This window comes from Salvelinus fontinalis, chromosome 7 (genome assembly GCF_029448725.1).
Source record: "Salvelinus fontinalis isolate EN_2023a chromosome 7, ASM2944872v1, whole genome shotgun sequence".
In the NCBI taxonomy this organism is placed as follows: domain Eukaryota; kingdom Metazoa; phylum Chordata; class Actinopteri; order Salmoniformes; family Salmonidae; genus Salvelinus; species Salvelinus fontinalis.
The window spans coordinates 39,366,142-39,389,142 of NC_074671.1; the positions used below are offsets into that span (position 1 = coordinate 39,366,142).

Below are 23,001 nucleotides of genomic sequence, written 5' to 3' on the forward strand. Positions count from 1 at the left end.
TCAGTCACTGAAAATCAATTAGCCCATGACAGCTAACATTGTATAGATTGCTAGGTAAGTTAGCTGGCAACTAGACTATCTAAACCATGTAGTAATCATGTGGCCAAATTACTGACTGTGCAACAATGACTGCGTGGCCGTGCATGACTCCAACCCCATCATTAAGTTTGCTGACGACACAAGGGTGATCACCGATCACCGACGATGAGACAGCCTATAGGGAGGAGGTAAGTGACCTGACAGTGTGGTGCCAGGACAACCACCTTTCCCTCAAGGTTAGCAAAACAAAGGTAGTGCGTACGGCCCAGTACATCACTGGGGCCCGAGCTCCCTGCTATCCAGGACCTCTATACCAGGCGGTGTCAGTGGAAGGCCCCAAAAAATTGTCAGACTCCAACCACCCATGTTATAGACTGTTCTCTCTGCTACCGCACGGCAAGCAGTATCGATGCATCAAGTCTGCAACCAAAAGGATCCTGAGCAGCTTCTACTCCCAAGCCAAATTACTGCTAAATAGTTCAAATATCTACCTGGACTATCTGCATTGAGCCCCCTTTGCACTAAATATTTTGACTCATCATATATGCTGCTGCTACTGCTTATAATCTATACTGTTGCCTAGTCACTTTACCCCTACCGAAATGCACATACCTACCTCAATGACTTTGTGCCCCTGCACATCGACTCTGTACTGATACCCCGTGTATGATACAAAGTTATCGTTAATCTTGTGTATTTATTTGACGTGGTATCTTTCTATTATCCTTCTATTTTTCTTTGCATTGTTGGGAAAGGCTCATAAGTAATCATTTTAATGTTAGTTTAAAATGTTAGTCACTCACTCAGACATCATATAAACATGGCATTTTATGGCAAAATGTGTAGAACTACAGGGAATTACCATTAAAAACGACAACATTCTCTCTCTCCATTGGCTAAATGAGTATAATCATATTACATTTGTTTTAAAACTGCTAAGTTTGATCTCTGCCACGTGTAGAATTGCAGGACATGAACTTTAAAGCAGAAAATGGGGGGGGGGGTGTCACTAAAATGTTTCGCCTGCGAGGTGGAAATCATATGGTACAATGGTAATACTGGTAATCAGAATGTATTGCTTGGTATCAAGCAATATGGCCACAAATTGATTGTGTGTAATTTTATGCTAACTTTTAAAAAATCTATTGTTTCAAGACCCTAAAAATGACACTGAACTAAAATATAAATGTAACATGTAAAGTGTTGGTCTCATGTTTCATGAGCTGAAATAAAAGATTGCATACACACAAAAAGCGTATTTCGCTCAACTTCTGTGCACAAATTTGAACATGCACCTGTGAAACAGTCGCTAAGACACTAACAGCTTACAGACGGTAGGCAATTAAGGACACTAGAGGTCGTTCTACTAACTCTAAAAAACACCAAAAGAAAGATGCCCAGGGTCCCTGCTCACCTGCGTGAACGTGCCTTGGGCATTCTGCAAGAAGGCATGAGGACTGCAGATGTGGCCAGGGAAATAAAATGCAATGTCCGTACTGTGAGACACCGAAGACAGCGCTACAGGGAGACAGTACGGACAGCTGTTCGTCCACGCAGTGGCAGAACACGTGTAACAACACCTGCAGACGATCGGTACATCCGAACATCACACCTGCGGGACAGGTACAGGATGGCAACAACAACTGCCCAAGTTACACCAGGAATGCACAATCGCTCCATCAGTACTCAGACTGTCCGCAATAGGATGAGAGAGGCTGGACTGAGGGCTTGTAGACCTGTTGTAAGGCAGGTCCTCACCAGACGTCACCGGCAACAACGTCGCCTATAGGCACAAACCCACCGTCGCTGGACGAGACAGGACTGCCAAAAAGTGCTCTTCACTGACGAGTCGCGGTTTTGTCTCACCAGGAGTGATGGTCGGATTTGCCTTAATCGTCGAAGGAATGAACATTACACGAGGCCTGTACTCTGGAGCGGGATCGATTGGGAGGTAGAGGGTCCATCATGGTCTGGGGCGGTGTGTCACATCATCATTGGACTGAGCTTGTTGTCATTGCAGGCAATCTCAACGCTGTGCGTTACAGGGAAGACAGCCTCCTCATGTGGTACCCTTCCTGCAGGCTCATCCTGACATGACCCTCCAGAATGACAATGCCACCAGCCATACTGCTCATTCTGTGTTTGATTTCCTGCAAGACAGGAATGTCAGTGTTCTGCCATGGCCTGGAAGAGCCCGGATCTCAATCCCATTGAGCACGTCTGGGACCCGTTGGATCGGAGGGTGAGGGCTAGGGCCATTTCCCCCCCAGAAATGTCCCGGAACTTGCAGGTGCCTTGGTGGACGAGTGGGGTAACATCTCACAGCAAGAACTGTCAAATCTGGGGCAGTCCATGAGGAGGAGATGCACTTCAGTACTTACTGCAGCTGGTGACCACACCAGATACTGAATGTTACTTTTACATTTTGACCCCCCCTTTGTTCAGGGACACATTATTCCATTTCTGTTGGTCACATGTCTGTGGAACTAGTTCAGTTCATGTCGCAGTTGTTGAATCTTGTTATGGTCATACAAATATTTACACGTTAAGTTTGCTGAAAATAAACACAGTTGACAGCGAGAGGACTTTCCTTTTTTTTGCTGAGTTTAGGTCTGACATGCTCATCTGACAATAGGATATGGGTTCAAACAGAGTCCAGAACTATTTTAGTAAAGATTTAACATAATATCTCCACCGCATCCCCATACATACATGACCAGTTCCAGTTAAAACTGCTGGGGGAAAAAGGATACATTAAAAAGGGGGCTAGTGAGTTACATCTTTGTTTGTGGATAGTGGGGGTGTTTGGTCATGGCCCAAAAAGACCGTCAGACTTGGGAGAACAAGGTAATTGAAAAATCATGTGGAGATTCCATGCTACATGGGCTGGGGCTCATACACACACACACAGCTCGGATAACCCTTCTGAACAAACAAGAGAACCCCCTCACATCCCCCCCCCTTGACATCCAGCAGCAGTGGTTGCCATGGTGCCAGGGTAATGTTTAGAACCCCTACTCCACATGGCTGCGGTCTGTTGTTGATCCACCAACTGCATCACCGTGGAGACATGCCACAAATGATGTCATTGACAAATGTAGCGATTGACGGACATACTTGAAACAGCGAAAGAGAGCTACATAGAGAGAGGCTTTCTAGAGTTGAAGACAGCCATGACCCCAGCAAGATGACTTAGCCAACTTCCTACTGTGAGAACTAGAGCCCGCAGGCTATACAGTCAACCTCAGTGAAGCATATAGGCCTAGTACTCCACCCTGGCAAGAGGTGCTTTCTTAGCAGGTGGTGATTTGACTTAGTCCTATGTCATCCCAGGTTCAGAGCATAGGGGAAAGCTGACATAACAAACCTACTATGAACACCGGAGCCTGCTATTACAGTCCCTCGTTCAGTGTTTTGATGCTTTAGTCTAATCTAAGATCTCAATGTGATTTATGGCAGAGGCAGACACTAGCAACCGTTTATGCAGTGATCATTAGTCAATACAACACAAACATCTGAGTGCCTGCCAGCCTGAAACCCAGGAACTGTTTAATTGCCTTTGTCCCTCGCATTAGTGAACACTTAAAGTAGACAATGTGTGTGCAAACTCCAGATTATTTGGGCTTGGGAGGGAAATAATATGGCTTGCAAATAGCATTTAGTCCCATAAATGTGAATACCACACAAATGAATGGACCTGGAATTATGGCACTCAGGATTTTCCTGGATTTATGAATGTCTCCAATGAGATACACCGTTTTCATTATCTTTTACAAAATGTTTGGTTACCGTGCACTAATGAACATGACCCTGCTGTTTTCCCAGGACTGGTCAAGCACCAGGCCCTCTACTGCAATGCTGCTGTTGTTCAGTAGTTTCAAAGCAGATCAGGAATGCCCTCTTACCTCTTGGACAAGTCATCTACACTAGCTAACTACATGCAGTTCCTCAATGTACTCACAGCAAACCAATTGGGTTCATGTGGTTGGTTTTATGTGATAACTTGGGTGGAACTGAGAATAATTATTTCTGTACATAGTTGTAAATTGCTTGGGGAGATTTCAGGATTAACAGCCGACCTGCTGTAGCATTATTCATACATTGTATTTTGGATATCGTTGGACTTTTGGAGAACACACAGAGAGGTGCTGTTGTTTGAGGGATTTTATACAATGGGTGGGTCTAATCCCGAACGCTGATTGGTTAAAAGCGCATTCCAGCCGGTGTCTATTCCACAAGTTACCACCAGCTAAATCTATGAAGGCAAAATACCCATTTACTCCGTTCCAGCTGATCCACTGTCTCAACAGCCCAGCCAGGCAATTTAGAAACTTGCTCTCCACTCATAAAAAGCATCTAGACATTATCTCACATTTCTTTTTAAACTACCATTTAGTTTATAACAGTGGAGATTTGTATAAACCTTGCTGTCTGTCTCTCCGACATTTGCAACATTGTTTCAATATTCAAATTAGATCTCCAGCTATCCCATAGTAATGAACGTGTCGGGAGTCAGGATGAGAGACAGGCAGGCAGCTGGCAGGCAGCTTTTCTCAGCCAGTCAAAATAATGAATCAGTAGCATTTTTTTATATACATATACATATATATATACACATATACACACACAAAGACATATCAATAGAAGACAGGTAGAACAAAACGAAGTGCAACTAGTGTTAAATGTGTTGTTGGCTAGTTCCTCTGAACAACAGTGTCCTGATGAGAGAGCACATTTTCTATGCCAGGCAAAATCGCGCCTCATTAGCTCATTGTTATGGATGTATCCAAATAAATGTCACTAGAAAACAGCTTAAACAAACACAAATGCAGCTCCTTTGATGTTATTCTGGCTGCATTACTTTTTGACATGACTGTAAGTTAGCCATAGTTGGCTAGATAGCAAGCAAGGGATAAGTGGCTGGCAATGGAACATTTAGAACGAACGACTGGGTCGCGTCAATACAGTAGATGCAGAACAAAACACTGAACAACTGGGTCACATCTCTGACAACTAAACGACCAGCCGGCTTGGGTAGGACCCCTAGGTTTGTGTCAGGACTATATCTTCTGGAAGGATGAAATGGTATGAATAAATTCATCAAAATAATGTTTAATGAAAATGTGTAAATCATTATTTGAATATGTTGGGAACCCATCGTATCAAAGTGATAATGCCCTCGAAGCCGGTGTTTGAAGGATATATTGGCACTTGACTTTGTCTCGGGCCTAACAACACATCCTCCAAATACCAGCTTGTCAGGCATGATCACTTAAACATTCTGTACGTATCAATCAACATTAACGTCCAACATCAGGGCACTCAATGTGCTTCCAATCCCACCAACGAGAGGGTCTGTGTTAGAGGAGGAGAGGAGGCTGAGGGCCTGTGAACCCCAACGAACTATGTAACCACTGCTACAGCAGAGCAGTTCCTCACTGACACAGAGGTTGAAACTCTGGATAGACATACTGGGCTGACAGGCAAACACAAAGGTTGCATCCCAAATGGCACCCTTTTCCCTATACAGTGCACTAGTTATGACTAGAGCCCTTTGGGCCCTTATCAAAAGTAGTGCACTATATAGGGGAAAGGCTGCCATTTGGGACAGCCATTAGGCTCTCCTGTTTCTACCACCACACCACAGACAATTAGGGAGTCATCCAAAACAGTGCTCACCATGGAGTCATACTATGGCCTAGCTCCAGTCATCGCTTTCATCTGACGCCATATTACTAATCCTCTGTTAGTCTTCAGTTCAACAGACAGCGCTAAAGATTTCGGGGCGGCAGGTAGGCTATCGGTTAAGAGAGTTGAGCCAGTAACCGAAAGGTCGCTGGTTTGAATCCCTGAGCTGACTAAGCACGTTATTCCAATTGCTTCTGTAAGTCGCTCTGGATAAGAATGTCTGCGAGACGTCAGCAAGTAAAAGGAGCTGATCTTGGACTACAGGAAATGGAGGGCCGAGCACGTCCCCATTCACAATCAACGTGGCTGTATTGGAGCATGTCGAGAGCTTCAAGTTCCTTGGTGTCCACATCACTAAGGATCTATCATGGTCCAAACACACCAACATAGTCATGAAGAGGACACAACAACTCATCTTCCCCCTCATGCCAAAAGATTTGGTATGGGCCCGCAGAACCTCAAAAAGTTATACAGCTGCACCGTGGAGAGCATCTTAACTGGCTGCATCACCGCTTGGTATAGAAACTGCTTGGCATCGGACCTCAAGGCGCAACACAGGGTAGTGTGTAAGCTCCCTGTCATCCATACCAGGCGGTGTCAGAGGAAGGCCCTAAAAATGTTCAAAAGACTCCAGCCACCCAAGTCATAGACTGTTGTCTCTGCTACCACACAGCAAGTGATACCGATGCGCCAACCAACAGGACCCTGAAAAGCTTCTACCCCAAAACTAAATGAGACTGACAAATAGTTGTTATCCAAATAGCTATCTGCATTGACCCTTTTTGCACTAACTTTGACTCATCACTTACGCTGCTGCTACTTTTTATTATCTATCCTGTCACAGTCACTTTATTCATAGTTATATGTACATATATAGTACATGTAAACATGTACACATATATATCTACCTCAATTACCTTGTAGCCCTGCACATCTACTCAGTACTGGTACCCCATGTATATATCCAAAGTTATCATTACTTGTATATTTATTATTACTTTTCTATTTTTTTTCTCTGCATTGTTGGGAAGTGCCCGTAAATAAGCATTTCATGGTTAGTCGACACCTGTTATTGTATTTGAAATGACTAAAATGTAAGTCAAGGACAGCCCCAGTGGCTGATTTCAGTGGTGAAATATGGTGCCAATGAACTTGTATGGAGTAGAGAGGAAGATAAAGGAATAACAGTTCAAATGTTAATGGAAGAACATCTCTGGGAAAAACATGTGACTCATCCTCAACTGACTCATCCTGTTTTATTAAAGTTATTATCTTGATAACTTTAGATTCATCTTTGAGAGACAAAAAAAGTTATATCTAGCAATCATTTATTCCATACGGTTGTCAGATCAATTCTAACAGTAAACAAACCAAGGATACATTTTGTAATAGTCCAGAAAATAAAAAGCAAATAATTTGCAGACATCATAACATGGATATTCAGCGAGACAGATTGACATCACTTCTTGACTGACTGTTAAAGAGCAAAAAAATAAATAAAAGTATTTACGGCTACTTCACTGCATGCTTGTGGTGCTTTCCTAACCTGACAGTACAGTTGCTTGGGGTACAAACATAGAAATAGAATCTCATTCTAGTTCAGTGGTAGAATCATCATCGTTATCAGCATCATATTGTTTGCAAAACTGCACCATAGGATGGGGCCCTGGTCAGAATGTATGCACTATATAGAGAATAGGGTGCCATTTGGGACGTACACACACTCTTCTCCAGTTACTATGGAGAGTCAAGGCTGGGTAAGTAGTGACTGCACCACCCATTCCTTAGTAATAAGATCATATCACAAACGAAGGTAAATACTAGTAATAATATGGCCCTCATCACCTCAGCCCAGCCATCCATCCCATTCCCCTATACTGATCAAGAATGATGTTCTCATCTCTGACTGAGGTCGAGCTACTGACACACACAAGAGGAAAGTATTAGCCTTCAAGACCACTTCCAAGTGTGAAGTAGTACAACAACATAAATCTCAAATATAATAGGAGGGAGTCTTTGTAATTAGGCTACGGAGTAGTTCTTTATTTTGGCAGGTACTGTTATACCTACACTACCTGCCAAATAAAGGAGGAATAACATAGCACTCTAGTTTATTGGTCTTGGTATTCTACCTTGAACTTGGGCCGACAACAACAGCGTCTGAAATTAGTTTGTGAAAACAGGCCTAATGAGCATTGAGTCCTACATATGCAGCAGTCAGTCAGTTAGCAACATGCTCAAGAGCAAGACAGGAAGAGGACATGAGATCAGAGAGACTTACAGTAGAATGGAGTAGCGTCCCAAATGGCAGTATTGCCTACAGTGCCTTCAGAAAGTATTCACACCCTTTGACTTATTCCACATGTTGTTGTGTTGCAGCCGGAATCCTCACCCATCTACACACAATACCAAAGTGAAAACATGCTTTTCAAAATGTTTGCAAATTTATTGAAAATTGAATACAGAAAAGTATGTACAAACACCTGAGTCAATACTTTGTTGAAATACCTTGGCAGCAATTACAGCTGTGAGTCCTTCTGGGTAAGTCTAAGAGCTTTCCACACCTGGATTGTGCAAAACTTGCCCATTAAGCTCTCAAATTGGTTGTTGATCATTGCTAGACAACCATTTTCAGGTCTTGCCATAGATTTTCAAGTAGATTTGTGTGAAAACTAACTCATCCACTTAGGAAAATTCACTGTCTTCTTGGTATGAAACTCCATTGTAGATTTGGCCTTGTGTTTTAAGTTATTGTCCTGCTGAAAGGTGAATCCATCTCCCAGTGTCTGGTGGAAAGCAGACTGAATCAGGTTTTCCTTTGGGATTTTGCCTGTGCTTAACTCCATTCCGTTTCTTTTTTATCCTGAAAAACTCCCCAGTCCTTAACGATCACAAGCATACCCATAACATGAGGCAGCCACCATCCTGAACTTATTTAGGCTTGCTATAACTAAGGTGTTGAATACTTATTGAATCAAGACATTTCAACTTTTAATTTTGCATTAATTTGTAAACAATTTCAAAAAACAATTTGACATTATGGGGTATATTTTGTATAGGCCAGTGACAATCCATTTTAAGTTCAGGCTGTAACAACAAATTTACTCCTGCAACTGATGGGCATTAAACCTAGGTAAACCCCATCCATAGGCCTATATACACAAAAATATGTGGACAACACTTCAAATTAGTGCATTCGGCTACTCCAGCCCACACCCGTTACTGACAGGTGTAGAAAACCAAGCAAACAGCCATGCAATCTCCATAGACAAACATTGGCAGTAGAATGGCCCGTACCGAAGAGCTCAGTGACTTTCAACGTGGATGCCACCTTTCCAACAAGTCAGTTTGTCAAATTTCTGCCGTGCTAGAGCTGCCCTGGCGAACTGTATGTGCTGTTATTGTGTGTTCATGTTTTTAATCACAAAGCTTTAAAAGAAGAGGCTGCTAAGTACAGAATGAGGTCCTGCTTGTGTGTATGCCTTTAGGGTTAGACCACAGCAAAGAACATCAACGTATAACATGCAGTCTTATCTCGCAAGAGATATAGGCTAGCCGCCTATTGTTAGGCCCATTCCCCTGGACTCCAGTCCTGGATGCCAATTCACTTGCCATAGATCCGTGCATCGCGGCTCAGGTTAATTGAACAATCAGGGCATGGTCCAAATGTGAAGTGTTTAGATAGCGTACAGTGCGCAATCAAAGGGGTGCGCTGCATGTTTTTGTTGCACTACCGTGCAATGTTAATTAATTAGTTGATTGATTGCACTTATGGACAAAACTAACAGCCCAACAAAGAATGCGTTGAAACATTAACATTTTCAAATATTTAAATTAGTCATTTGGTGAGAGGAAAAACAAGCCGTTAAATGAACTTACCATGCCACTTTGTTGAATTTGAAACGATATGACAGGTTATGGCTGATGTCCCCAAATATTCTGATGTGAAAGTTATTTGTCCACTGCTATTTCTAACAAACGCTAATGTTTGCGAGAGAAATCTCATCAGGCGTTATTATACACTTGAACATCAATTTCCCAAAGTATTTAGAATGTCAACTCTCCACACGCTCTAATTTATTATTCAAAGTCATCTTCAATCACCTAAGATCGCCTACTGTTTCTTTTAGAAAAGTAAATACGAACGCTGTCCGGAGAGAAACTGACGATGCCGAGTAGTCTTGCTCAATCGCAAACTCTCGTTGTATAGGAACGCAAGTACGACTGTAATTCACTTACGCCTGCTTCGCAGACTTCTCCACTGTTGCCTTGTGCTCGTAGCTTCCGGGCAACATGAACCATTTCTTAAAGGAGCAGACCTATCAGGACATGGTCCAAAGCTGTGGCGCCTTTGCAAAGCCACTCAAAGTCACCTGTATAGACTAGACACACCTCTTGAACCAACGAACATAATCATTCAGATTAGCCAGGTTGAAAAGGAACCACACACACACACACACACACACACACACACACACACACACACACACACACACACACACACACACACACACACACACACACACACACACACACACACACACACACACACACACACACAGGACCAGCAGGGGAGAGGCAAAGTACCTTGGCCTGAAATGACTGATGGGGTCAATATGATTGCAATGGACAATCAATGGTCAGTCTTAGTTAATGGAATGCAGTAGACCAGACCATAGGTCCTCTTTCCATTACAATGTCCATAAATAAACCCGAACAATCACACTGCAGTATACTCAGACACTGCCCATCTGTCACACACTTTACATTGCTGTCTCTGTGGTATGTACTTTGTTATTGACACATTAGGACATGCAGCATCACCTTCCAACATAATGACTGTGTATGGAAACAAATAAACAACAATCAAAATATTTGACTTTACTCATGCCTTTACTATTTGTCTATATTTTCCCATCAGTGGGATTTGATTCGCTGTCCATCCCTGTCCACTCCACTCCACTGGGCAGAGAGTCTCATCTTGGCCAGGGACAGGTCAACAGGGGAGGGGGGGTGTTGCTAGGAGCAACCGGCTGGTTGCAAACAAATGGAGTCTTCAGTCATGTCTTTGGACGGGGCCCTTGTTAGTCAGAGGGTAACACTTTACATTAAGGTATACCCTTTAAAGGGATTTATAAGTACATATATATGGTGAATAAACAGAATATACAGACTAATAAATATAATATAGAAGAATTTACACATAATCTACATACAGTATAATACAGCTATCATGGCTGTACACTACTTGAAATATTATTGTTATTTGTACCTTTATTTAACTAGGCAAGTCAGTTAAGAACACATTCTTATTTACAATGACGGCCTACCAAAAGGCAAAAGGCCTCCTGCGGGAACGGGGGCTGGGATAAAAAAATACAACAACAAAAAAAATCTGACAAAACACACATCACGACAAGAGAGATACCACAACACTACATACAGAGAGACCCAAGGCAACAACATAGCATGGCAGTAACACATGAAAACACAGCATGGTAGCAACACAACATTATATTGGGAATTATATTATGCAGATGATATGGTGGCATAGATAGAGGACCCTTTGTTTGCAGGGAATTATAATTCCGAAGAAAATGGGTATTTGTGTTACATAGCGAGCGCTATCAAAATGGCATGACAATAAACAATAGCAAAAGATCACAGGGAAGTTATACATAATAGAGTCAAGGCATGGAATAAATACATATGAAAGATTACAAGTTACAGTAAATCTGAGACCGACGTGTCTCAGCTATCAAAGGATGGAGAGACAGACAGACGTTGTAATTTCCTTCATGTCACTGTGACTTTCTTATGTTGCGGTGCTGATATCAAAGAATACTTGGAGCCTGACGGTGTGCGTGTGTGTGCGTGCGTGCGCGCGTGCGTGCTATTCCTTAAAAAATGCACTACTTTTGACCACAGCCCTATGAGCCCTGTTTAAAAGTAGTGCACTATAAAGGGAACAGGGTGCCATTTTGGACTCATCCTGTGTTTCTAAATCCACCCTAAATCTGAAAGAAATATAGCCAGTTAGATGCCGTAAATAATGTCAGCCTTCAAAGCTATGGCTCTCATGCGGATAAGGAGCAGTTTGACAACAATTCCATTTGGCGTTTAATACACAAGAAACATGCAGTATGTGTCCCACAAGCAAAGGATTGTTCAGCTGTGTAGGATGACATTGCACGGATGGATTTTGCATCAGTACCCAAGGTGCCTGGGGTTGAAGAGCAAAGGGAACCAGAACAGTTGAGACACTACAAGTTGCTGTGAATGTTGGATGTATGGCCAATAACATTTGAAGTGGTTCAATGGCACATGAAAGCAGCTGTCACGAATATCACCGAATTCTCCCGTTCGGGTGGCGCTCGGCGGTGTCGTCGCCGGTCTACTAGCTGCTACCGATCCCTTTTTCCCTTTTCGTTTTGTTGGGTCTAATTGGTTTCACCTGTTCCTTGTTTGGGGTTTTGGGTTGGGGTTATTTAGTTCAGTTAGCCCACTTGTGTTCGTGCGGGATTATTTTGCTGTTTTTGGTCAAGGAGTGTTCCTGTTTTTTTGGATTGTACGCTAAACAGCGTATGTGCCTGTGTAGTACATTATTGGAGTGTTGTACGCCTGTGTTCGCCGTCACCCTCTGTGCGCGGTGATTGTACAGAAATAAAGTTTTTTTTCAGAATCCTCTGCTCTCTGCGCCTGACTCCACACTCATCACTCTACGCACCATTACAGCAGCTGAATTATTAGTCAAAACTGGTATAAATAATTTCAACATGGGTCCTTAGTTCCCCTCTCCATGCCTGTATAAGGTGAAAAGATGATCATGATGACATGATGTACCCAGCTTGGGTTGGAATCTCTCTGTCTCTCTGTCTGAGTCACAGACACATGCTGTATCTCAATGACAAAGAACAACACGTATCCCTACATATATTACTAGTCTGACTGTCTGTCACCCTGACTCTTGTCTGGTAACCTGTGTGTGTGTGTGTGTGTGTGCGTGTGTGTGTGTGTGTGTGTGTGTGTGTGTGTGTGTGTGTGTGTGTGCGTGCGTGCGTGCGTGCGTGCGTGCGTGCGTGCGTGCGTGCGTGCGTGCGTGCGACTTATTAAAGACAAGACTAGAATAGCCCGGAGCCTGAGATTCACACTCCCAGACAGACAACAGCAGACGTCATGTACTGCAAATTACGTCTGCCAGGCTCCTTGGAACGCGACGTGTAGGTGTGTGTGTGTGTGTTAAATATGCCAGTCTCCTTTGAAGCGATGACTGTTTTCAGCATGTAGAAACCACTTCGGGGGTAACACAACAGACACATTACAGTATGACTGTGTCCTCATAAAGGTTTCAAACAATTACATCTGAACAAGTCAACAATGCGGCTTTTAAAAATATTGAGTACGCTGTCTTTGAAGAGGTCTTGTTGAATCCCTTGCTATATTATAGTGTCTTGACCAAAATATCTGACCCCTAGCAATAGTTCATATTCAACTTTTCTTGCCCTCCCTCTTTTGTGTAAACTCGTCATCACACATTTTTACCATATCGTGTAAGATTTGGTAGAACTGTGTCATTTTAACTTGCCCTCGTTAAATAAAGGTTAAATAAAATAAAAAATGAAGGAACCACAGAGTTTCAGAGAATTCTGTCCCTTTCTCTCTGTCTCTGTCTCTGTCTCTGTCTCTGTCTCTGTCTCTGTCTCTGTCTCTGTCTCTGTCTCTGTGTCTGTGTACATGCATGTGTGCGTGCTCTCCCCCCCCATTCTGTTTCTCTCCGACTGCCTGGTAAGCTCCAGTAATGAGGTCAAGCTAGCAGTAGTGGCTACACTACAAGACCTCTTTCATTACAGCATTTCTACTACAGTATGTCATGCAGTGGGCACTGTTATTATGTACCTCATATGACAGTCTCTTACATGAATAGTACAAATCTTATTTAGAGTCCTAAATAGAGATATATCGCTCTGATCTTTTGTTATCTCATCAAAAAATTGAAAGAAGAAGCCAACAAAGAGCACCCTATTCCCCATTTAGTGCACTACTTTTGACTAGGATCAACAGTATAGCAGTATAGGGAAAAAGGGTCATAGAGCTCTGGTCAAAAGTAGTGCACTATTTACTTACATACTTAGTCCCCTTCGTTCCTATGTGGAACATAAGGCTTCCACGATAGAGTGCCACTGCTGCCGATCTTCTGTCTTTTTGGGGATGGTTTTCCATGACAGGCCACTGTCCTTTTCCCATCTGCTGTCCAGTGAAGGGCTGTCTTTGGGAATGCAGGCTCATTCATTCGGCATACATGCCCTAACCATCTCCATATTTTGATTGTTTGGGGTAATTGTGATGCTGTTTGTCTTTTATATTGTGTGTGGCCAGTAAATGCCCAGTACCTTCCAGAGACATTTGTTTTGGAAAGTCTCTAGTTTTCTAGACAGTCTGGATGTTACCTTCCAACATTCAGAGTCGTACAGAAACACACAGAACATTACTATTGAACAGGCAAAGTTTGGTTTTGATGTGAGTTGTTTTTATTTCCATATTCCACATATTTCCACATGCCAAAAGTGTACAGATCTTAATTTGAGCCAGTTTGCTGCAGCAGGAAAATAATTATTTGAATTACTATGTGTAGTATAATTAATGGACAATTTTGTAAGGGTTGTTACATTTTTTTGTTCGGGCAAATCAAGTCTGAAATACCAGTGGAAATAACAAACTTTAGAAGCTTTTTTAAAACTCAAATACACTCTAAGTTTGCATTTCCTGCCGTGCAGGAAAATTCTCAACAACAAAAGAGTGATCAAATTGAGATCCTACATCTGTATGTTGCTTTAATGATCCGAGTGTTGACATCCTTCTCTGAATCTCCATCATCAGTGACATTGCTGCCTAGGTAGAAGAATTCTTGAACTTCCTCCACCACTTCTTCATTTATGTTAATGTGTGTGTCTGTCTTGTGGCTTTTCTTAATTTGCTTGTTTTTCTTTTAACTGATTTTCAAACCAATTTGGAGGGATGGGTTTGTGAGCTTGTCAACCTTTCCTTTCATGTCAGATAGTCTGCCGGAGAACAGGGTGATGTCATCTGCATAATCCAGGGCTTCCAGAGTTGAGTGTCCATCTGATACACCTCTTTCTGTTTTTTCAGGGTCTGTGTCATACACCAATCAATGGCGATTATGAACTGGGTGGGGGAGAGAATACATCCTTGTTTACCACAAGTGTTTACTCCAAAACTGTTGGTTACGTGTCCATTACAGACAACCTGACAGCGAAATCAGTGTACAAGGTCTTGATGATGTTGAGGGAGGGATTCCATAGTGGCAAAGTATTTTCCATATTCGGTGGAGACTGTCAAAGGCCATTTCAGAATCAATGAAGGTGGTGTATGTGGGGCTGTTCAGTTCAATACTTTGATCCAGTATTTGGCAGAGTGTGAAGATGTGATCTGTGCAGGACCTCTCTTCTCTAAAAGCGGCTTGTTCTTGTCTCATATAGTGCCTTATGTACTGTAGGGAATAGAGTGCCACTTGGGACATAACCATTTACTTTAAACATTACTTTACTAAATCATGCTTAAACAAAGTTGCGAAACAATAGATATTCGTACCCAATTTGTATTTTTTTCCCCCTTCGTGGACAAAGCCAGAACCCACACAAGTTATGAGGCCATTCTGAACAATACTGTATTTCCTTTCACATGACAGGTGAGAGGAGTGGCGAAGCGGAACAGATCGTGCGAAGCAAAGACAATGCTTCTGTGGAGAAAAGACAGTTTTAGGACACCCACCTCATCATTTGAAAGGCTAATCAAACACTCATATTTTTTTTCGAACCTTGAGAGGTGAAATTTCTTTGAGCAAAACTTTGAGAAAATTGCTGTGGTCGACATACACTGGCCACTCATGGGCCAAAGTGTCATCCGTCCACATCTTTTGTTTCAATTCAATGAGCCTAAGACAGCAAAATTAGACATTGTTTGGGGCCAACAAGGTTCTCTAATGAGTATAATTCGGAATAAATCTGAGCGGTGATTATACAGTAATTAAGTTTGAACTTTTTCCTTCCATTGTGGTGTTCTTCTGTCAGCTAGCTGCTGTTCTTTTATTTCTGTGACAGGATCAAGCAGGATTTGAGAGTTTACATCTCTGGTAACAATCACGTTCGCTCTCTCTCTCTGTGTAGTTCTATCCCAGGAGGTGCGAAAAAATTGTTTGGCACTGAAACGCCATATTACAGTATATCACTGTGAACTTTGCCTCCCTTTTTTTTATGTTTTCACAAACCAAAGCACAGTGAATGTGAGATTTTCTGAGGTAGTGCGGTTTAGCTCATGTGGTTCCCTTTGAACTGTAATGGCAACAATGTGTTTTAAAGGTGTAGTATCCAACTGAGGCTTACAAGTGCCTAAAATGGTCTTCACTATGTTCTAGGATGTAACTGCTCACTAACTTCAAGTTCTAAAGCTCCTGTACTCATCAGACCCATGACAATGCTGACGATAGTTGTCACTCCTTGGAGATTACATACACCATCTCTTATGTCAAATCAAATCAAATTGTATTGGTCACAAGAGATACATTTAGCAGATGTTATTGCGGGTATAGCGAAATGCTTGTCTTCCTAGCTCCAACAGTGCAGTAGTATCTAACAATCCACAACAATACACATACATCTAAAAGTAAAAGAATGTCTCTCTTTTTGTTCTGCTGGTGCCCCTACCGGTTGATGGATCTGGGCCTTGAGTGGATCTGACCTGAGCTGAGCGATCTGGCAGACAGGCAGTGGAATGGGAAAGGGCACATTTGGACACATATTTGTGAGTCTCAAATGGCACCCTAATCACTGAATCACTGCCCTATGAGCCCTGGTCTAAAGTAGTACTTAGGGAATAGAGTGTCATTTGGTATGCACTTATTGAGTAGGGAGGCTGTTGGGATGAATGAGATGCGCTGTGTGTATGTTTGCGTTGACCTATTACAGGATGGATGGATGTGGGGCCTAAGGGGCAATTAATGTCCAGACTGCCTCTGTAAATGTCTCCTGTGTATTATAGAAAACTCCAGCTCGTTACTGGGCAGAACAAGCCTTTAATAGCTTTGGTAAGGTGCTTAGCTGGCAGGGGAGCAAGAATATTCAGGATAATATAAAGGGCTGGAGTAATACAGTATATATCTAGTGTCTTGATTTGAAAGAAACCCTATAAAACACAGGTAATGATACGCATATGTTTTACGTTTATAACTTGATATCAGAGCAATACTTGTTTGCTTGGTACTGTGCAGTATAGGGTCAGTATGTCAGCTGATTATGTTATACTGTAAGACAATCTTCAAAGACGAAATATTCTAATGCCATTTCTTTTACCCAAAATGTTAATTGTAAAACGTATATGAAACAAATAGGTTTTTAGGTTGTTGTTTTCTTAAACTAAAAAGATGTGAAATCTCCTGGTTTGTGATTTTTATGAATGCTGGTATTTCATTTAATGTTCAAGATCTTGGGGAATAACTTTGATAAAAAAAAGACTTTTTTCTGAAGACAAGTTTTAGAATACTTGCATGTGACCTTAACAATTATATATATATATTTTTTTTCTCCATTTAAACTAGCTGTGGAAATTTTGGAAGACTTCTGCGCTGTGTAACTGAGGATTTTCTTTTGTAAAAGGTTAATTTTTTAAAATAAAATTACAAAGAACAATGATACGAACTTACCAATAAATGTTTACAGCTGATAGTACAAAATATTCAATAAATATTGTTCAATAAAAAGCAATTGTTCTGGTGAACAATGTCATAAACGAAAATAGGAACGACAATGTTAACTAATTACAAATTCAACTACATTGTGGGTACAGTCATATGTATTACCATTTACTAAGATATTAACATGGCCCTTGGCATCGTCATATCAACTGTTACAACATAATACATTTACATTTCACATTTTAGTCATTTAGCAGATACTCTTATCCAGAGTGTCATAGTTAGTGCATTCATCTTAAGATAGCTAGGTGAAACAACCACATATCACAGTCATAGTAAGTGGATCTGGGCCTTTAGTCAGTGCTAGTAGGAAAAGTCAAGTGCAATTTTGATATATATTTTTTTACAATAACAAGTCTAACTTCCAACCAGAGACCCTGTTAATTGCATACATTCTTACTGTATGTATCCAAGTAACAAAAACATTATAGAAACCTTTACGGTGTTGCCAGACAAACCTATTACATAATCATTCATGGTTGGGTCTGACGTGTGAAGCCTATAGCCAGCGACAACATATACAGTTTCTTCAAAAAGTATTCAGACACCTTGGTTTCCCACATTTTGTTGTGTGACGAAGTGGGATTAAAATTTATTTTAGCCTTTTTTTTCAACGATCTACACAAAATACTCTGCAATGTCAAAGTGGAAGAAAAATTCAAACATTTGTGAAAGAAAAAAATATTTATGAAAACTATAACACTGATATATCTTGATTACATAAGTATTCAACCCCCTGAGTCAATAAATGTTAGAATCACCTTTGGCAGCGATAACAGCCGTGAGTCTTTCTGAGTAAGTCTCTAAGAGCTTTCCACACATAGATTGTGCAACATTTGCCCATTATCATTTTTTTATTCTTCAAGCTCTGTCAAAAAGGGTTGTTGATCATTGCTAGACAACCATTTTCAGGTCTTGCCATAGATTTTCAAGCAGATTTAAGTCAAAACTGTAACTCGGCCACTCAAGAACATTCGCTATCTTCTTGGTAAGCAACTCCAGTGTAGATTTAGCATTGTGTTTTAGGTTATTGTCCTGCTGAAAGGTGAATTCATCTCCCAGTGTCTGGTGGAAAGCAGACTGAACCAGGTTTTCCTCTAGGGTTTTGCCTGTGCTTAGCTCCATTCTGTTTCTTTTTATCCTGAAAAACTCCCCAGTCCATAGCGATTACAAGCATACCCTTAACATGATACACCACTTTTCTTGAAAATATGAAGAGTGGTACTCACTAATGTGTTGTATTGGATTTGCCACAAACATAACACTTTGTATTCTGGAGAAAAAAAAAGTGAATTGCTTTGCCACATTTTTTGCAGAATTACTTTAGTACATTGTTGCAAACAGGATGCATGTTTTGGAATATTTTTTATTCTGTACAGGCTTCCTTCTTTTTACTCTGCCATTTAGGTTAGTACTGTGGAGTAACAACAACGTTGTTGAGCCATCATCAGGTTTCTCCTATTACAGCCATTAATCTCTGTAACGGTTTAAAGTCCCCATTGTCCTCATGGTGAAATCCCTGAGCGGTTTCCTTCCTCTCCGGCAAGTGAGCTAGGAAGGACGCCTGTATCTTTGTAGTGACTGGGTGTATTAATACACCATCCAAAGTGTAATTCATAACATCACCATGCGCAAAGGGATATTAAATTCATGCTTTTTTTAGTATTACCCATCTACCAATAGGTGCTTATCTTTGTGAGGTATTGGAAAATCTCCCTGGTCTTTGTGGTTGAATCTGTGTTTGAAATTCACTGCTTGACTGATAGACCTTACAGACAATTGTATGTGTGGGGTACAGAGATGAGGTAGTCATTCAAAATCATGTTAAACACTATTATTGCACAAAAAGAGTCCAATGCAACTTATTATGTGACTTGTTAAGCACATTTTTAACTCCTGAACTTATTTAGGCTTGCCATATCAAAGGGGTTGAATAGTTATTGACTCAAGAGATATCAGCTTTTCATTTTTTTATTAAGTAGTAAGAATTTTGGGAAACATAATTCCACGTTGACTTTATGGCTAGTGAAAAAAAATCTAAATGTTATCCATTTTAAATTCAGGCGCTAACATAACAAAATGTGGAAAAAGTCAAGGGGTGTGAATACTTTCTGAAGGCACGCTAGATGACACAGAGTTTTCTCATTGATTCACTTACAGCCTAGACTGATTGTGTCATCACCACAAACAGTGTTACTGTATTCTTCTCTATAGAGGAAAGGTAATAGATTAGGTGAGTGGTTCAGTCCTGGGCAGGTGAGCAAGCATTGTCTTATTAGATCATGATGATGGACTATGGTACAACTATCTATCACATGGCCTCTAACACAAGAAAAAACTATTGCTTTGTGTAATTCTTCCCCTAAAGCCACATTTGATAAGTGTTTGAGGTACGCCTAGCCTAATAAACTACTGTCTCAGAATGTGTTCTCTCGTAAATTAGTGGGTGTGATTGATAGATGAGAAATAACAAATGTATGACAAATGTTCTTCATCATACTTATTGTGTGTTTGTGGCCACACACAGACAGTGTGGTCCATTACACAACTGCAATTGATGTCCCTTTTCAACCGAAATATTTAGTTCGAAATAAACCCAACCAAACACAATGGAAACGTTGAGTGATGTCTTGGAAAACTTAAACTGCGCAAAATGAACGATAATGACAAATATGATGAATAATGGAAAGGGTTCTGAGAGGCAGTGAGGCTCTCCCATAGAACAATACAGTTCCAGAGAACAATGTAGTCAGTCCAGACAATTTAGGCTGTCTGGAAGCAAAACGGATTGGGCTTAAGGGAAAGGGAGAGAGAGAATGAAACAATGCTTTTGGATTGTTCAGAACAGGAAATAGCATGTGTGTATTTATTGACAAGGATGTGCGTATGTACAGTATGTAATAATATACCCATGTTTCATGAGCTGAAATAAATGATCCTGGAAATTTCCCATACGCACAAAAAGCTTATTTCTTTCAAATCTTTGCGCACTGTAACGGTTGTCCTCCTCCTCTTCGTCCGAAGAGGAGGAGTAGGGATTGGACCAAAGCGCAGCGTTGTTATATGACATAATGATATTTATTAAAGTAAAAAAACGAAACACGAAAATACTTCAACAAACTACAAAACAAATAAACGATGTAGACAGACCTGAACTAAAGAACTTACATAAACACGAAGAACGCATGAACAGGTACAGACTACACAAACGAACGAACAAACGAAACAGTCCCGTGTGGTGCACAGACACAAACACGGAAGACAATCACCCACAAACAGTGAGAACAGCCTACCTTAATATGGTTCTCAATCAGAGGAAACGTCAAACACCTGCCTCTAATTGAGAACCATATCAGGCAACACATTAAACCCAACATAGAAACACAATACATAGAATGCCCACCCCAACTCACGCCCTGACCAACTAAACACATACAAAAACAAGAGAAAACAGGTCAGGAACGTGACACGCACAAATTTGTGTACACCCCTGTCAGTGAGCATTTCTCCTTTGCCAAGATAATCCATCCACCTGACAGGTGTGGCATATCAAGAAACAGCATGATTAACAGCATGATCATTACACAGGTGCACCTTGTGCTGGGGACAATAAAAGGCCATTCTAAAATGTGCAATTTTGTCACAGCACAATGCCACAGATGTCTCAACCTGAGGGAGTGTGCAATTGGCATGTTGACTGCAGGAATGTCCACCAGAATTTAATGTTAATTTCTTTACCATAAGTCGCCTCCAATATTGTTTTAGAGAATTTGGCAATACCTCCAACTGACTGCAGTTCGGCATCGTAACTGACTTCAGTGGGCAAATGCTCACCTTTGATGGCCACTGGCGTGCTGGAGAGGTGTGGTCTTCAAAGATGATTCCCAGTTTTAACTGTAGACAGCGTGTATGGCGTTGTGTGTTAGTGGTTTGCTGATGTCAACGTTTTGAACAGAGTGCCCCATGTTGGCTGTGAGGTTATGTATGGGCAGGAATACGCTAAGGACAACGAACACAATTGCATTTTATCGATGGCAGTTTAAATGCACAGAGATACTGTGAAGAGATCCTGAGGTCCATTGTCATGTCATTCATCCGCCGTCATCACTTTAAATTTCAGCATGGCCCCATGTTGCAAGGATCTGTACACAAATATCCCAGTTCATCCATGGCTTGCATACTCACCAGACATGTCGCCCATTGGACATGTTTGAGATGCTCTGGATCGACGTGTACAACAGTGTGTTCCAGTTCCCGACAATATCCTACAACTTTGCACAGCCATTGAAGAGGAGTGGGACAACATTCCACAGGCCACAATCAACAGCCTGATCAACTGTATGCGAAGGAGATGTGTTGCGTTGCATGAGGAAAATGGTGGTTACACCAGATACTGACTGGCTTTCTGATCCACGGCCCTACCTTTTCTTAAAGGTATCTGTGACCAACAGATGGATATGAGTCATGTGACATCCATGGATTAGGGCCTAATACATTTTTTTTCAATTGACTGATTTCCATTAGGAACTGTAACTCAATAAAATCTTTGAAATTGCTGCATGTTGCGTACATATTTTTGTTTAGTGTGTGTGTGTGTGTGTGTGTGTGTGTGTGTGTGTGTGTGTGTGTGTGTGTGTGTGTGTGTGTGTGTGTGTGTGTGTGTGTGTGTGTGTGTGTGTGTGTGTGTGTGTGTGCGTGTGGGTGTGGGCACACATGCATGTATGTGTGGAGGGGGATAAAATAGGGTGTAAATGGTGTTGAAGAGATTGAGTCTGGCTCCACACTGGGGCTGTAAGTGTCACATCGTGTCTGCTGCTTTGCCCTTCTCTTCTCTTCTCTTCTCTTCTCTTCTCTTCTCTTCTCTTCGTAGCGTCATGAGGTGCCAGTTCCAGGGTGGTCCAGATGCTTACACTCATCTCTCCGTCAGCATTTTACTGTTGTCAGGGGGATTAGGCAGATTTAGGGCCACGTCAGGCACTCTCCTCCTCCTCCTCCTCCTTTCCCTCCTCTTCCTCCTCCTCCTCCTTCTCCTCCTCCTCCTCGTTCATCTCGCATTTTTTCTTCTTTCCTCTCCTCTCTTCTTCCTCCTCGTCCTCCTCCATACCTTCTTCTTCCTCCTCCTCTCCTCTCCATTGCCTATGGTTTTCCCCTCGTCTCCTTTCTTCCTCATCCCTTCTTTTGGCTACGGTATGCTGATTGCTTCCAGGAATACTCCAGTCTTGTGTCTCTACTTTAATGCCACTGATATAAATGCCCTTTCCAGTCAAGTTTGAAGGACACGCAATTCACAGTGGAGGAGTATGGTCCTCATCTGTCTCTCAACCTCAAACAAACAATTTGATTCCTGTGATGATTGATATTCAACTGGAAAGTGTTTGGGAAAATACGTTATTATGAGCAATCATTATCATTATTTCTATCAGTATGGTGGATTCTAGAAAAATATCAACCAATAGATAATGTCGTGAGATGTCCTCTATAATTACAGTCTCCTCTGATTGTTGGCA

At 41.6% G+C, this 23,001-nt stretch overlaps 1 protein-coding gene across 7 annotated transcripts in view; it reads right to left on the minus strand.

The window, feature by feature from the left end:
* The window catches only part of LOC129859466 (supervillin-like), a 154,220-nt gene extending 144,223 nt beyond the window's left edge, over nucleotides 1-9,997 (minus strand). For 6 of the 7 annotated variants that reach the window (XM_055929295.1, XM_055929291.1, XM_055929299.1 and 3 more), the window contains exon 1: nucleotides 9,607-9,997. In XM_055929295.1, the coding sequence (XP_055785270.1) occupies nucleotides 9,607-9,733 (127 nt within the window). In that variant the 5' untranslated portion in view covers nucleotides 9,734-9,997. The remainder of the gene's footprint in view (nucleotides 1-9,606) is intronic. The other variant, XM_055929297.1, reaches the window with a different exon arrangement.
* Nucleotides 9,998-23,001: the final 13,004 nt, after the last annotated feature.